Source organism: Curcuma longa, unplaced genomic scaffold, assembly GCF_044706935.1.
Source record: "Curcuma longa cultivar G26 ecotype Majalengka, Jawa Barat unplaced genomic scaffold, ITB_CL_G26_1.1 contig_27870, whole genome shotgun sequence".
In the NCBI taxonomy this organism is placed as follows: Eukaryota; Viridiplantae; Streptophyta; class Magnoliopsida; order Zingiberales; family Zingiberaceae; genus Curcuma; species Curcuma longa.
This window is the reverse complement of record NW_027433549.1, coordinates 17,742-34,664: the sequence shown is the minus strand read 5'-3', so window position 1 is coordinate 34,664 and position 16,923 is coordinate 17,742. Positions and strand designations below refer to the sequence as shown.

The 16,923-nt window shown below is 38.2% G+C and overlaps 2 protein-coding genes across 2 annotated transcripts; both read left to right on the top strand.

The window, feature by feature from the left end:
• Positions 1 to 178: 178 nt before the first annotated feature.
• On the top strand, positions 179 to 6,664 carry LOC141819128 (receptor-like cytoplasmic kinase 185). Its single transcript, XM_074706489.1, has 5 exons — positions 179 to 383; positions 955 to 1,151; positions 1,330 to 1,519; positions 5,594 to 5,985; positions 6,149 to 6,664. The coding sequence occupies exons 1-5, from the start codon at positions 257 to 259 to the stop codon at positions 6,566 to 6,568; spliced, it is 1,326 nt and encodes a 441-aa protein (XP_074562590.1). The 5' UTR covers positions 179 to 256; the 3' UTR covers positions 6,569 to 6,664.
• A 5,814-nt stretch (positions 6,665 to 12,478) lies between these two features.
• On the top strand, positions 12,479 to 13,114 carry LOC141819129 (uncharacterized). Its single transcript, XM_074706490.1, has 2 exons — positions 12,479 to 12,827; positions 12,948 to 13,114. Exons 1-2 carry the CDS (start codon positions 12,479 to 12,481, stop codon positions 13,112 to 13,114), a joined length of 516 nt encoding a protein of 171 aa, XP_074562591.1.
• The last annotated feature ends 3,809 nt before the right edge of the window (positions 13,115 to 16,923 follow it).

Sequence of the window (16,923 nt, the reverse complement as noted above, 5' to 3'; positions counted from 1 at the left end):
TAGATTTACTAAAGTGAATAAGAATAGGATCTCGATGAAATTAAAATAATTTTTTAATAATTAATTATAATTTTTTAATTTACATTTTAAAAGATGATCGTTCTTGACCATCTGTCGCAGGCCGCTGATCTGGTCCACCGCCGATATTTCGAGCTGCTCCGCGACGATCGGGTGGGAATCGGGGCGGGTCTGTCGGCGCTCCCGCAAAATTTGGATTTCGGAGGGGTGACTTTACCCTGGTTCGCTGATTTCTCGGATGGATTGTTGTCTGTGTTTTGGATCGCAGAAAGAGGAGGTCCTGAAGAAGAAGAGCCAAGAGAAATGTGGTGGAGAGTATAGGAAGGACCCTTCCGCTGCCCTATCGTCCCGTCATGGCATTTTGGGTGAGAAAGCTTGCATTTTTTTTTTTTTGGAGAAGAAGATGGTCTTGTTCCTTAGCTATGGATCTGATGCGTTTCTTTGCGTACTTTTGGGATTGAGCGATCGTCTAATTTTGATCTTTGTTGAATTGAATTCGTGGAATCTTTTGTTGTGCGCTGTCATTTGCACCCTCATCTGGGGAAAAAATTGAATGCCTTGATGAACATTTGTGGGTTCGTGTTAGATATTGTACAGTATTTGGAGTTGAGGTTTATATCCCTCGTATTCATGGATCATTCCTTCCAAAGTAAAGGAATATCTAGTTTAGAAACAAACGACTGGCCTTTTTGCTACGAAATGACTAACATTTAGACATAACACTCAGGAGCTCAGCTGCAAAATTTAATGTGCCTGTATAATTGTAGAATTTGCCCAATAATTAATTCCAATAACTGACACTCTATTCTATGGAACTTAACATGATCTTTTCTTGTGTCTTTTTGGAAACCTATGTTATTTGAGTTTATGTAACTTGTTGATTATGCTTGGACTATTAATTTCTTTATTATTTATTTTATATTCCTTGGGTGATAGACAAATCAAAATCGAGGACAAACTTGAACTCTAGAAAGGAAACATCAATATCAAAAGAAGGCAATGCCAGGAATATTGCAGCACATACATTCACTTTCAGTGAACTTGCTGCTGCTACTAAGAACTTCAGACAAGATTGCCTTGTGGGCGAAGGGGGTTTTGGTCGTGTATATAAAGGAAGGTTGAAAATTGGACAGGTTAGTACTGTTATGACATAAAGTCTGATATATTAATTAACACCGGTGAGATTGTTTTGCCCACCAACAAATTTTTTGATCACTTTGCCTATGTTTATAGTAAAGCATTAAGATTGTTGCAGACAAACCATGCATGAATTCTATAAACTGAGCATAAAGCTGACAAAGAACTTCTCAGGTTGTTGCTGTAAAACAACTTGACAGAAATGGTCTGCAAGGGAACAGAGAGTTTCTTGTTGAAGTCCTCATGCTTAGTCTTTTGCATCACCCTAATCTTGTCAATCTGATTGGTTATTGTGCTGATGGAGATCAACGGTTACTCGTCTATGAGTTCATGCCACTGGGATCATTAGAAGATCATTTGCACGGTATTGTGATTTGGCTATTTGATTCTTCTAATTCCTGCTTTACTGTGCTTGTAGTTCTTCTAGATTTAGTTTCAGAAGGTGATAGCCAGACTTTACTTGATTAATAAAATTCACATTATAGCATCATCTTGCATATGATAAGGATCCAAGTGATGTTTCCTTTGAATGAATGCTTGAATTCTGAGGTGGCATGGATTTCTTGATGATGATTTTTGAGTTTCAAATTGCTATGTTGAATTACACATGTTTCTTTAAATTATATAAGCACAAATAAATTGCTGTTGAATTACTTGTCTATTCTTTACCGTTTTCCTTGCTTTGCTGATTCTCTGCATAGTTAGCCACATATTTGTAAAGGCCAATATATATATATATATATATATTTATATATATGGTAAATTACATAGTAAATATAAACCTATAATTGATATAAAGGATCTTCTATAATAAACTTTTTTAAGTGTGAAAAAAATTGATTTCTTATTTTGCATCGTTCTCCCCCACCGATACTTAACTTCTAGCTAGATGCTAGTATCTTAAACTTGGGCATCCTTTCCAACGAATAAATAACCATTGCAATATAATTTGACTTTTTCCCTTCAAGGGATAGAACTTGTGTATCAACTTGTTCTTTGATTGTTTCTGAACTTGTGTATCATCTTTTTCTTCAATTGTTCCTTTCAATGAGTAAGAAATAGCTGCATCCTTATGAGTAGAACTGCCACTTGGGTGGGAAGAAGTAAACTGGAAAGCTAACTTTCAACATTGGCAAGCTTTAGAGTCAACTAATTACACTGGTACACATTAATGAAAATGCTAATAGATTTATCTTTTGTCAAATAGATGTCTTGCATTCTTATTTCATTATACTTTTGTATGACTTCTTTTGGTCTCGTTGGGTAGCATGAATAAGTTATACTAGGTAAGTCTTAAGTTTTAATAAGTAGAACATTAAACATTCCAGAGTGGTTGACACACTTTGGCAGCTATCTAAAAGTCAAATCTTGGGATTCAATTAAATGTTCTGTTATCATCATATGAAAAGCTACTAGGTGGGTTAGTAGTATTACTGGGTGCCTTCTTTTGCACAATGGCGAGAGCACTTACATTGACAAAAAAAATATATGTACATGGAATACCATTCTCCACATTTCACAAGGAGCCAACTATCAAAACTCATTCCTCATATCCAAAATTGAAATGTTTTCAAAGAAAAGCTATGCGACACCATAAAAAAATTAGTGACACCATCTGGGACCAGATTAAGAATATTAGTCAAATCCACCAGGAGCATCTCCCATTTGTAGCAAAAGAAATCCAAATTAAGGTAAGTATCATTACAGATTCAGCGAAAGTCAAAGGAGAGTCAAATCCATCAGGAGCATATCCCATTTGTAGCAAAAGAAATCCAAATTCAGGTAAGTATCATTACAGATTCAGCGAAAGTCAAAGGGGATCCTCAAGTGATTTCAGTCATATTTTCAACAACTCCAGCTGAAACTGAAACCCATTGCGAAAACTGAAACTGATAATAGCTTCTACAACACCTAGTGATGCAACACCAAGATCAATTTCACATAGAGAACAAATATTATTAAATTAAGAGATAGATTTAACATGTGGGGATTGAGGTCCCTCCCCAAAACTCCAACCTAAAAACCTAAAAAGATCAAAAATAAATTCCTAAAGGACTCTCATACCCCTTGTACAAGACAGAAAATTTCCATATCAAAATGACCTTAGTTAACTTATTCAACTCATTCTCCTAAATAAAAGGATTTACTAATTTTTTTTATTAAAGTCTACTTTAGAGATTTAAATTCCTAATCCTCCATCAAGGAGAATTCAACTCTAAGCAGGGTCTTAACATCTTTCTTAGGTCATCGTTTTTAAGGGTCAAGAACAATTGCTTCACCTATTTGTTTAACATAGTTTCTTCATTCTCTTTCTATGATAGTCCCTTCTAATAAGTTAGGAATTTGTGTTTTGTTTCTCCTTGTAGTTCTTAAGAAATTATGCCTTGACTATTCTCTTTCTGTCATTATCTTTCTATAATCTTCCCTTCTAATTAGTGAGGTATTTTGTTTCTCTTTCTAGTTCTTTGAAATTGAGTTTTTACTTTATTATCTTTCTTTGTAGTAACCTTTTCCAATGAATAAGAAATGCCATGACCTAAATGACTCCCTTCTTGTGGATGAGGTGGGATCCTCTAATTGTCAACAATTCCATCAACCTTACCTATATTGGATATACCAAATGTCAGTCTAGTTTGGAGAAGTATCAAGCTCCCTAACTGATCAAAAGGTTCAATTATTAAAGGGATAGAGTACTTTTTCTTAATGGACTTGATGCACATGTGAAAAGATCCATCCTTGGTTTTTTGAAACAATACAAAGGCACCAAATGAAGCTTTCAAAAGACAAATATAATGTGAGTCTAGCAAGTCCTAAATTGTTGCTGCAACTTAGATAACTTAGGAGGCGCCATACAATAAGGTGCCATGGCTGTTGTCTTAGTACTTGTCTCCATCTTAATGGTGACATTACATTCTTTGATGCTTCAAGCGCTGCTTGTATGACCTTTGGTACGATCTCCTTTGAGTTGGCAAGATCTTCTCTGTCATTCAAATCTTGGATAGTGGCAAAGTAGTTTGGCCAATAGCACCTTGGACTCTACCTTGACGACATAGTCTTTTAGAACCACACATGCCTTGTTTCTTGTAAGTATGTAGAGGGAATTTCTGTTGGTAGAAAAGGTACAGTGACTTAATTGAAGTATTTCAATCTTACACCACTAGTACAAAGGAGAAATCTAGGCTTCCACTTTATTCTCTAACACAAACTAAATCGACTTGGCAATGCTAGTAATGGGCCTAGCTGGTGAGGTCACGACTTTGAGAGCACCTCCACCACCATTAGTAATCTTGAGGCCCAACTGCTTAGCCTCACCTTCAATGATCAAATTGTAAGTTGCTCTTATATGTAGCATGACTAGAACCTTTTTTTCCATTAATGGTTATGCTTATGAACATAAGATCTTTCTTGGTTTATGACTTTAGCTTTGAGAGCACTAAGAATTTGAAGCGATCCTATGTCGGCTTAGGACTCTCCATTATGGAGTTGGCTTTCTTTATGTATGGAAGTTTTTTCCCACATCTTTGGTTCAAGGCGGTCTACTGCTCATTTTTCATAGTGTATTTTCAATTAGATAAGATTATGGGATTTTCTGACATCTTTCTTTGAATTTACAAGAATTTGTGTAATTTACTATTTGATTAAGTTTCCTGTCAAATTATTGCACAAATAACTATTGTTTTTGGTTAAGTATTTTTTTTCTATGTATCAAGATGTTAGGCTGCTAGGAGTTAGCTGATGTCATCTTAACATTTGTCTGGGCTGTATTGCAACCTTCCCTATTTCCTTCCATTTTGATACAACAACACATATGAAGATGTCATCTTCATATGTTGTTGTTATTCAAGGATTTCACTGATAAATCTTTAGATATGCATACATTGTCAAGAATTGCTGTTAATTTGGACATCACTGACCTTGCAGATTTGAGTTGCTCCTCGGAATAGTTTTGTTTCCTTAAATCTAATTGTGTGCAGTACATTGTTATCTCCTTGTTCTTTCTGAAAAACCACTACAGTAGGTTAAGCATGCTATTTTTCTGAATTCTTTCAGGTTAGACCCCTTTGTGTATCTTTCTGCTTTCGTCCCCCATATAAACCTATTATTATTATGGAAGAATTTCAGTGACAAAAAGAGGAAAAGGGAAAAGTGCTAAAATTGATTCAAGTGAATCAGTAGTGATCAAAATACTTGTGCCGATTAGTTCATGGTGACAATTACCAAAAGGCCGTGTCTATTGAAATCAATCCTTCTAGGAAGTTCATTAGGAACATGGCATTATTGAATTAAATGAAGATTTATGATCAATTACAAAGAGCCTGTAGAGCAGGGAACTGAAATTATTACCTTAGTTTTTTCTGATTTCACAAGCAAGTTGATAAATGATTGAGATCTTTATAAGTTAATTTTGACAAAATTTTCCCTTTTATTCTTCATGCAGATCTCCCAGCTGATAAGGAACTGCTTGATTGGAATACCCGGATGAAGATAGCAGATGGTGCAGCTAAAGGTTTGGAATACCTGCATGATAGGGCAAGCCCTCCTGTCATTTATCGGGATTTCAAATCGTCAAACATACTTCTGGGTGAAGGATATCATCCAAAGTTGTCTGATTTTGGGCTTGCAAAACTTGGTCCTGTTGGCGACGAGACTCATGTATCAACGAGAGTGATGGGAACTTACGGTTACTGCGCCCCTGAGTATGCTATGACAGGGCAGTTAACAGTGAAATCTGATGTCTATAGTTTTGGCGTCGTCTTTCTTGAACTGATTACTGGCCGGAAAGCGATTGACATCACTCGGCCATCTGGAGAACAAAATCTTGTTGCATGGGTACGCTTTTCACCGACTAAAATGGCATGCCAAAACCATACTAGGCTAATTGTATGATCCTTTTGTTAAGTCATATTAGTAACATGATGCTTGGTTAATTTTATGATCTTACATCTAATGATGCTTGGAACTCTGATTTTAACTCACTTAATGTTACTTACAGGCTCGTCCATTGTTTGAAGATCGTCGAAAGTTCCCCAAAATGGTTGACCCATTACTACAAGGTCGATATCCAATGAGAGGCCTATATCAGGCACTGGCTGTTGCAGCCATGTGCTTGCAGGAACAAGCAGCTACTCGCCCACTCATAGGGGATGTTGTGACTGCACTTTCGAATTTAGCTTCACAAAGTTATGATCCAAATGCTGCTAATACTCAACCTCAGACCCCAAGGTCTAGAGCTGGTTCTGACAACCTCAGTTCACATGGACATTCCCCAGATCTTAGACAAAGAGAAGTCAAGGGGGCAAATAGGGGCAGAAAAGTTGGCAGGGATGGTTCAGGTGGTGGCTCTGAGCGGAAGTGGGGTTTCAAAGACTTGGGGATCGAACAAGGGATCCACATGGATAGTCAGTCTGTGTAGGTAGAGTGAGAGACTCCCTCAAGAATTATGACACCATGATCTTCTCAGAGACCAAGCTGTTGTGGAGGCCAAATTATGGGGTGAAAATTGGAGAGACAAACAAAGCAAAAATCATAGCCATCTCTTTCCTTTGGATGCCACTCCTCATGCAATACTTTCATGAAAAGAAACAGTGAGAGATCAGCCCGTCAAGACTCGAAACATCACAGGATTCATTATGGTGCTGAATTTTCTTTGTGAATTCATTCAGATGCTCTCAGCGACACTACTTTCATATTGTGTATCTCCTCTAGTGGCCTTCTGAAGGTGGCACACTAAAAAGTATCGAAAGAAAGAGTTATCAAATGTAGAGATTTCCAGTTAGACTACATATAACCAATTCTGTGCAAGTTGCTGCACATGTTAGAGCTTCAACACAACTATATTTCTGAAGAAAAACAAGGTTTGAATATGCAAACACTGATAATCCTTGCTTCTTGAGAGCCCAATACTTACACAGTCGAGCTAGAGAAACAATTTAACAAGGAAATGACAACAGATTCTTGAGCCCTTGGAAGATCTTGAAGCAGATGTGGCTCCTCCTCCGATTGCTCAGCACGAGCAGGGACACACAGTGATGACCTTTCGCCTTCGAGGAGGCATGCAAGCGGCCATAGCAAGCAACGCAAGAGCAACAAGTACCAGAATTCCCATCAGGTTTATGCCGCCTCCATTGTCTTCAGATACGCTGCAGCACAACTTGCCCATGTTTGAGGAAGAGAGATCCTCGAAGAGTTTCTGACTAGTGGGCAGTGAAATCGCACAAGAGAATTAATTGGCTTAAGGTTATGCATATCCTTTCCTTTCCTCTTTCCAAGTGATGAAGGTTCTTTTTGAAGGCGGTGGCCAGTAGTTAGAACATCGCCATCATGATCATCGAAGGACTGGAGAAGAAAGATCACGGCCACTACGGTTCATAATGCAACCAGTGCTTTCTGGTGGTGACTGTCACCGAAAGCACTTTAGCTTTTTAGTCAGCTTGAAGTCCACCATGTACTCTGGAATTTGTATGAAAACAAAAGCTTCAATTTCTTATTGAGTTTTTTGTCTGGTTATAATCAAATCAACCACGTTTTTTCTTGCTTTGTTGACAATGACTAAGAATTTACTCATTCATCAAGGAAAGTTAATTGCAGAGATTATAGTTTGTTCAGTGATACAGATTTCACAATTTCACTTCCATAATATAATTTAATAGATTAAGGTTATTTATTACTAAAGTAAATGAGTTAAAGCTAGAAAACTCCACTAAGTTCAAATTCTTTATTAGATGAACTCAGTGTTGGAATGCCGGAGATAAATTAAAATTTTTAAATTTATCTAGTCTACGTAGATGGACTTAAACGGATGAAATTAATACCGAATCAAGAAGGTCGAATCAGAAAGGCTGAGTCGGGATGGCCGGACCAGGAAAGCCAAACTACCTAGCAGGGAGGCAGGACTGCTAAGCTGGTAGGCTGAGCTAGTAGGGTAGGTCGAATTGTTAAAGGAGTGGTGATACACAACATGAAATCGTAGCATGACACTCACATTGGCAATGGGTCCCACTAGCATACAGTGGGACCTACTACATGTAATTGTGAGTGTCATGCTATCAAATAGGGAGGCTAGACAAGGAGGTTGAGTTGCCAAGTTGGGAGGTTGACTCGTCGAGCACGAAGGTTGGATAGGGAAGGTCGAGCCAAGTAGAAATGCAGGGCTGCCTGACAAGGAAGTAAGATTGTCAAGTAGGGAAGTAGGGTTGTCAGGCAGCGAATAGCTACGGCTTGTATTTAATAAAGTTTCTTTAAAATATATTCATCTCCTTTCCGACCGTATTTAGAGGCTTAAATAGATGTCTATTTCATAAGATACAACTGCTCTACTACGTTAGCACCCAAACACTAGTTGTTCATGACGAACTGAATAATAATCGAACGCTTTCACTGAAATATAGAAGGTGGAGGAAGAGTAATGGGGAAGATTGGATGTTTGGATTATTTGATTCAATTATTGTTGCTTAGGGAAGATACTCTATTTATAGGTACAAAATCCTAATAACCATTATTCCATTCGTTTAATGGTTATTACTCAATCATTCATTGTTTCTGTCGGTTGGCTTGAAATGCGTAATTAATAATCATTCTAGGTTGACTATTAATGTGCTTAACGATTAATGCTGAATCATTATAGGTCGGTCATTAATATGTTTGTTCCAATTTTAAGACAAATAGAAAAAATGCCAAGTGGCAAAACATTGATTAGGCTGTTTGGGTAATTTTTGCTTACTGAACTAAAATTCGATACACATAGGTCACATTCATATACAAGTCAATTGAGTTGAATGTAATCCAAGTCTTAGATTTGTACCCTGTGCACAAATGCAAACGAGTCTCTCATCCGTACAAATTCATAATATATACAATTGTGATTCAGTATAAACTAGGTATCACTAATTTCCCTGTTCCGGTTGAGAAGTGCGTCGAGACATGTCACCGGACCTCCTCGTAGATGGCTGTGAACAGTGGCTGACGGTGGGGGCAGTGACGGCGTCGCGATTACTGGAAACTTCGACGAAGCAGATGTTGACCAGCTATAGATTTAGAGATCACCTTAGCTCGCCATGGACTGGAGCAAAGGAAGGAGAAGAAGAGAGCGGGGAGAGCTTCAGGGACCTCCGGGCCTGTAAACACAACAGACGTCAGCAGGAAGGCCGGGTGTTGCCCCGGCGCGACCACTCCGACGCTCAAGTCAGGGGCAGTGGAAGAAAGGAGGAAGAAGAAGATGAACAGTAGCTTGAGCGTGAACAGAGTATGTGAGTCGAGAGAGAGAGAGTCCTCCTACCTGCCGACGGAGTGGTCTTTTAAGGAGAGGATGAGCGGGTGCACGTGTCACGTCATCATTAAAGAGTGTCTCATCGTGGTTAATGAGATGTCAGGAACCATCGAGTTCCCTGTCCCATCGCCGTAAACGTATCAACTTATTAATCGTCTGCGTACAGACATCAGAGAGATAGCATTAATTAAATGGGGCGTGGGCTTGTCAGAGACCATGATGAGGTGGGCCAGAGTGTTGCGGAGTGATCTGGCAAGGCTAGGGCTGAATGAGGATTCGGCTGAGGCTGTGGCCGAATGAGGATTCGGCGGAGGCGGTGGCCGAATGAGGATTCGGCTGAGGCTGTGGCCGAATGAGGATTCGACGGAGGCTGTGGCCGAATGAGGATTCGGCTGAGGCTGTGGCCGAATGAGGATTCGGCTCAGTGAAGGCCGCATGGGAGGTCGGCTCAGGTGCCTTTATAATAGCGATCATGGCATCGTTTCGGTTTCAGACTTGGACTCCGAATCGCAGTGCTAAGTTACCGAATGATAGTGTTGAGCTGCTGAGTGGCAGAGCTGAACTGCCGAGTAGACTGTGGCAGGCCTGAGCTGCTGAATGGCAGAGCTGAGCTGCCGAGTGGCCGAGTGGGCTATTCGGTCATGAAGGAGACGGAGGGGTGGTTCGGCTCTTTTGAAGTAGGGGGAGAGAACCGGGTCAATCGAGACTGTGGTTGTGGCTGACCGGACTTGCGGGAGGGACCAGGATCGGACTCGAGTCAAACCAGGGGCCCCCATGGGTTATTCCCGGAACATTCCCAATTGAATTGGTGCCAATTCATTCACTTTTTAACACTCAACTCATGCTTAAAATTTAATTTTTAGATTTGTTTGTTGTCCTTATAGATTAGTTAAAATTTCATCCTATAATGGAAGTTACATTATTCATTAATGTTTAACATAACTAGATTTTATAAAATACCAATAATACAGATATAGATTTTATAAAATACCAATAATACAGATAGTTTCATAATGTATTAAAGCAATATGTATATACAAATATATTCTTTTATATATTTGAACAAAAAAAAATAGTAACAAGATCATAAATGACTTTTTTGATCAATTATTTTATTAACTTGAGTTTACCTTGCTCATAAATTTCATGTTCAAATTTGTTTATCTTATCCACAGATTGATAGAGCTCGTTGTTCTTCTTCTTTGCATGGTTCAAGAGACCATCTATATCATTTATTTTTAATAATTTTAATATTTAATTTTTACAATCCAATTAATCTTAAAGATGATTGATTCAGTGCCATAAAAATTTTCCATCAATTATCACGAGGAGTAAACCATTGCTTAATTACTTCTATTGATGCCTGCGTATGTTATATCTGATTCATCTATCAAAATCTAGAAGTGCAAATAATTCTTTGCTCAGTAATCAATTTTTCAAATTTTTTATTTTATTGGTGCACAATTTTATCTTTACAGACGTGGGGAAGTGATCAGTAGGGGAAAGCTTTGTGATTTCTGGCACTTCTGAAATTCTAATATCTGTCCTTCTTTCCTTCGTTATTCTTGGCATAAATTCTATAAATAAATTCAAATTATAATTTATGTATGTTTAAAATCGATCTTTAAAATATTAGTCGTTAGTGAAATTTAAATTTTAATCTTCTAGATTATTTCTTTGAATATTTTACCAGCTCATCATTTCTATTTTATAGTGCTACATCGAAGAGTCAAATTAAATTAATATTTATATTGTTCAAAATTATTTGATAAAATAATTAAACCTTTAAAATTAACTAAAATTTTGCTGTGATAGTACGGATGTGATGGTAAAAGATAAAATATTTTTTTTTCAAACAACGGTAGTTTAAAATTCATGCAACGTATGTATGTGATGTTCGAACAACTACTGATGCTAGAGTGCTACATCATGAACACTTCACTTCTTGAATTTATTTGATGATCGAAATGTGAGATCGGACTTCTTAACTTCCGGGCTAATCGACTAATCAGATCGTAAGAATTGGATATGTGATGAAAAAATAATAAATAAATAAATAAAATAATTTTCAAAATGATTATCTAAGCTTCTCTTTTTTTAGTTTAGATGTTGGTTCAAATTAGATATGAGTTCAATTCTTTAGATATCTATGAACTCCTAATTGAAATTTATTTATTCGTTTAGATATTCATAATGGATGCTCTAACGGGATGTTATAACACTCCATTAGTGTTAAACACCATTGTGGAGAACACCCTTCCAGTTGAATGCGTTTAAATAATTGAACGCGTTCAATTAAAAGTGGAATAGGCTAATCAGGAGGCTGACCTATCCCACGTGTATTTTTTTATTTTTTAATTATATTTATTAAAACAGTTAGTTTTAATATATATTTTATTTAATAAATATATTTAAAAAATTTTAATATTATTTTTTTAAAATAGTAAAATTATTATTTTAAAAGTAAGATTATTATTAAAAAATAATAATAATAATTTTAATATTTTAAAATATATTTATTTAATATGATATAATTTTATGATAATTGAGTGGACGGTGAAATTCATAAATAATGAGTGTTAATGTTAAAAGGAACTATATTATTATAACGAGAATACGATAGTGGACCCCATACTTTTGTGGACTCCATACTTTTTAATAAGGTGGAAGGTATTATAATGGAAGTGGGTGGTAGATGCTATAAAAGACTTAAAAGGGCAAAACTAGAGGGGGCAAAAAAAAAAAAAAAAAAAAAAAAACGGACGTGCTAAAGATATGTATCTTACAGGTATAGTCTTGTGAACCTCAAAAGCAAATCTCCAAAATTTAGAAATTCAATAGAATTCGGAGGAGCCAGATTTAGTCGTCGTGCTTGCCCTGTCATGCAGCTTCGCCGTCGTCGTCGTCCTCCTCCTCCTCCTCCTCCTCTTCTCGGTCTTCCAAGTTGTCCTCAACGACTCTCGACTCGCTCAACTCCTTATAATTGCACCACCTCCATCACCGATCCCATAATCGATCACTTCTGTTCAGATCTGCTTTTAATTCCTCCGTCGAGATATGGGTTGCGGCGGCTCCAAACAGCAGGACGTCGCCGCCGGGAACACCATCACCCGCCGCGCGCTCCGTGGATCCTCCAGCGCCGCCGAGGGCAAAGAGGCTGCTGCTGCTGCTGTTGTGGACGGCGCCGAGAAAGCCCCGGACTCGTCCTCCTCCGAGGAGTACTTCTCGTCGAGGCGCGAGATGGAGGGCGTCGACGCCGTGGTGGCGGGAACGGAGGTTGCAGACGACCTATATCTCGCCGGCCGCGCCGCCGCCGCCGCCTCGAATAAGGAAGGTTCGACCTTGTCCGTGCTGGAGAAGAAGGAGGAGGAGGAGGAGATCGCCATCAACAGCAACGAAGATGATGGTACATTAATGAAGGAATTCAAAAATCTTCCTTAATTTTTTTCTGCATGAAATCTCAATTCAATTCATTTCTGTTAATTTCTAATTTTCAGTAGATGATTAATCGACTTTAACGTCGCAGGGAAATCAATCGGGAACCTTTCTGTAGACTTCAAAGAGGCAATTTCCATGGATGAGAAAGAAGCAGAGGCTCTCACAACAGAAAAGAAAATTACAGAAGTAGCAATAACCACCACCACCGCCGAAGAGAAGAAGAATTCAGGAGAAAACAAAGCAGAATCTGTGTAATCTTTCAGACATGCATGTAATCAATATTCAATTAATAGATATTGTCTTATTTTCAGAAACGAATTAAACATGAGATCGGGACACAGATAATTTGCTGAATGAGCTAGAATTCAGTAAGAAAGAACAAAGCTATAACCTGATCCATATTTAGGATTGAACAAAACTCAGTATCCAAGTTTTGCCCGATTAATCTCTGGATGAAGGTGATCTTCCCTTCTGATTCATCTATTGAATAAATCTGAAAATATAATTGATGTACATTCAGAAGTCCACTTTTAAAATATTCATATGTTTGACATCTTCCTTGGGCATGCACAAGTAACAAGGTTAATCTTTTTCTTCCTTTCAATGAGATTTCTCTGCAGAAAACTCTCATGTATACCATTCGATACTAGATTTATCGTATCTTGTTTCACAAAACTTGCTTAATGGAATCTTACTTCTTTTTGTTCATACTTCATGAACACAGAGACAACCATTCAATTAATTTCTTGGGTTTAAGAGGTAGATCCTTCAATGGCCACCACATGCTTAAATTTTGGATCAACTGAACTCGTAATTTTCTCTACCACAAGAGCAACTTGCACATCTTCATTTAGCTAGCATCATCAGGTGATTGAATCCACTATATTTCTTATGAAATATATAGGATCATAGGAATCGGTAGAGGGGGTGAATATCGATCGCCGCTTTCATCTTTTTCATCGAGTGTTCGCTTCTATCAGATAGTACTTGTAGTGAAATTAAATAAACACTAACAACACAAAGATAACACCGATATTTACTTGGTTCCTTATACCCAGGGTTAGTATTCCAAAACCTATGAATTCATGCCCACTAGCTTATTCATTTCCAGAACTCTAATATTGAGTTTCTTTTATAGTCTTTGTTTCTTTGTACTATCGATAAACCTAGCTAGTTTGAATATTGAGTTTCTTTTATAGTCTTTGTTTGTCTAGTTTGATCGATTGAACTTAGTCAAACCTGATCCCCAAGATCAAGTTCTTCAAGATTTAGATCGAGCCACACGATCTTGTCATTATTAGATTTATTGGTCTACCAGAACCTTTCCGATCGATTAAATTAGGTTATGTCACCGACTCGAGTTTGGATCCAAACTTGGTCAACTGAATCCATCGATTCCTTCTGGTCGACCAAACCACCTGTCCTATCGATTGGGTTGGTTTGGGTCCAATTTAACTTGGGTCATGTTCAGTTCACTTTGGACTTGTTCCAATTTCAACTGGTTACATTTGTCTACTCTCCGTTTTGCTTCTAGTACTAGGTTCCTACAAAACAAACATGCAAACAAACACACAAGCATAATCTTGTAAGTCTACTTGATCTTCTAGGTTTATCTCTCGCTCGAAGTTCACTACTCCAAGATTTCTCTACTAGAGTTTATTCCTTTTGAATTTTTTTCATAATTGTTCCGGCTCGATGCCGACGACAGTCAAGTCACCAGTCAATAAAATGTCACGTCAACTTTCGGTTACCCGTCGACAAGAAGGACCTGAAGAAGCAAGAACTGAACGCACGGATTAGCAAGGCGCCGGGGATTCCCAGCAAGGCCACTCCGACGCTCAAGTCAGAAATAGAGAAAGTCGAAGTAATAATATGTGTAGAGAATTCAAGATGGTTATTTGTCATACCTGCGGAGTTTATATAGAGGTAGCGGGAGCGGTATATATCCTCGAGTCTCATTATTTGCGATTGGCCGTGAAGGCGTGATCAGCGGACTGATCTATGACAAGTTCCAAACGTCTAACGGCTTAGCAATGTTAGTTATCCTCCTTCGACGGCTAGGATTGTCCGGGACCAAGTAGGGGCACTTGGTCCCTATCCTGATCCTTGTAGATAAGTTGCTAAGCCCGCCGAAAAGGTCAGCGTGATGGCCCGTTCAGTTCAGCTACCTGAGGTCGGTAATGGCGAATTTGTATAAGTGACCAGGATGTGCAGATATGCCGTGAGCTTATATGGATTGATGAGTTGAATTAGGTATGCGTCCGAGCTCTCTACGTATACCATAGTTGACCGAAGTGATTTGCCGAACTCTCTGCATGTATCTGTTCGTTAAACCAAGCGTCTGGTCGAGCTCTCATATGAATTACCGAGCTGTCTGAAATTGATGACTGAGCTTATGGTGCGATACTAGGATCAAGTCATGAGGTTTGTTCAAGGACCAATTCATGAGGTCGGTATGTGATACCAGGACCAGGTTATGAGGTCGATATGTGATAACGGGACCAGGTCATGAGGTCGGTATGTAATACGGGAACTAGGTCATAAGGTCGGTATGTGATACCTGTACTTTGCTAAGAATACTGTGAAAGATCCAGGTCTATGGACCGAAGATAGGAAGAACTTGGTTTAGATATCAAGGCACGCGCTGACCTTGTAGTGAGTTCGGTATATGAAGTCTGTTTGGTACGAACATAATTGTAAGAGGTCGGATTATATAGACCGAGGTGAGGAAGAGGTCAGCCTTAGTATCATAACAAGCGCCGACCTCGTAATGAGCTTCGACCGATAATGCTCGTACCCTATTAAGATTGTTATGAAGGATCCTAGTCTATAGACCGAAGCTACGAAGAGCTCATCCTAAGTATCAAGGCACGTGCCGGCCTCATAATGAAGTCGGCGGTTTGTTTGGGAGGAGGATTCTCGGAGCCAGGAAAGGGAGAGATCGAGGCTTTCCGTATGAGTGTTTTACTTATATTCCTTTACTCCCTTCTTTCCTGATATCCAAGTCATTGCTGAGTGTACGTAGCGGGTCAGTAGTATATTTATTAGGATCGGGGTAGGAGTTCGGCGTTTCTTGTCTAACGAGAGGAATAGCTCGGTACAAGTGCTAGGGAATGTGCAACCCCATATGAGGTCATCCCCTTATTTATGACGAACGCATGGACCAGCAGTAGAGGTCGGGATTTTCTGAATGAGCATCGCACCTATTTTTTCCTACCTCTTTTCTTACCTGCTATCCACGTCGTCGCTATATATTTCCGCCGGATCAGTTATCAAATATCCGGTTACCTTGACTTGCTTAGACTTTATCATTTGTTGGACATTCAACCATTCTTTACTTGTTTGGACTTTCCTTTGCCAAGCATTCGATCACCTTGACCTGTTTGAACTTCCTACTTGCAAAACATCTAGTCATACTTGATAAGTTTGAACTTTTTCTTGTTAAACATCAGGTTACTCTTTACCTGTTTGGACTTACTAGTCATTCGGTCAACCTTGACTTAACTAGACTTTTCCTTTGTTAGTTATCCGATTAACCTTGACCTGACTAGACTTCTCTTTGCTAGTCATCCGGTCAATCTTGACTTGACTAGATTTCTCACTTAATTCCCTTCTAAATATTTGATCCTATTTGAATCAATCCTTGATCAAACACAGATATATTAAAACTCTAAAAGTTAATTATACCAACAAAATAGTCTAAATGAGCTCATTCACCCTCATGTGAAGAGATGAAACTCAACTCTTTAAACTTTGTACTTAACATTTTTATAATTTGTCAACTCCTTACCGGGGCATTTGAAGAAAATCCTTGGTGATATATAGTAGCACTAATCACTTTTTCAAACATTAATATAATATAATAGAAATAGGGATTTTTTTAGTATGATTTAATATGTGATAAAGTATTTAGAAGAATAAATAAGAGAATCATAGTTTGAATTTTAATATGAGCAAATATTTTAGAGATCGTTTTAAATGTGCCTAAGTTGTATTTCAAATTTATTCAATAGATGAACTATAAGAGAAAATCATCTATCTTCAAAATTAATTGTCCAAAGTTT

Coding starts and splice junctions, on each gene's coding strand:
- LOC141819128 (XM_074706489.1), top strand. CDS start 257: ATGGATTGTTGTCTGTGTTTTGGATCGCAGAAAGAGGAGGTCCTGAAG. Junction 384..954: donor GTCCCGTCATGGCATTTTGG/GTGAGAAAGCTT, acceptor CTTGGGTGATAG/ACAAATCAAAATCGAGGACA. Junction 1,520..5,593: donor ATTAGAAGATCATTTGCACG/GTATTGTGATTT, acceptor TTCTTCATGCAG/ATCTCCCAGCTGATAAGGAA.
- LOC141819129 (XM_074706490.1), top strand. CDS start 12,479: ATGGGTTGCGGCGGCTCCAAACAGCAGGACGTCGCCGCCGGGAACACC. Junction 12,828..12,947: donor CAACAGCAACGAAGATGATG/GTACATTAATGA, acceptor TTAACGTCGCAG/GGAAATCAATCGGGAACCTT.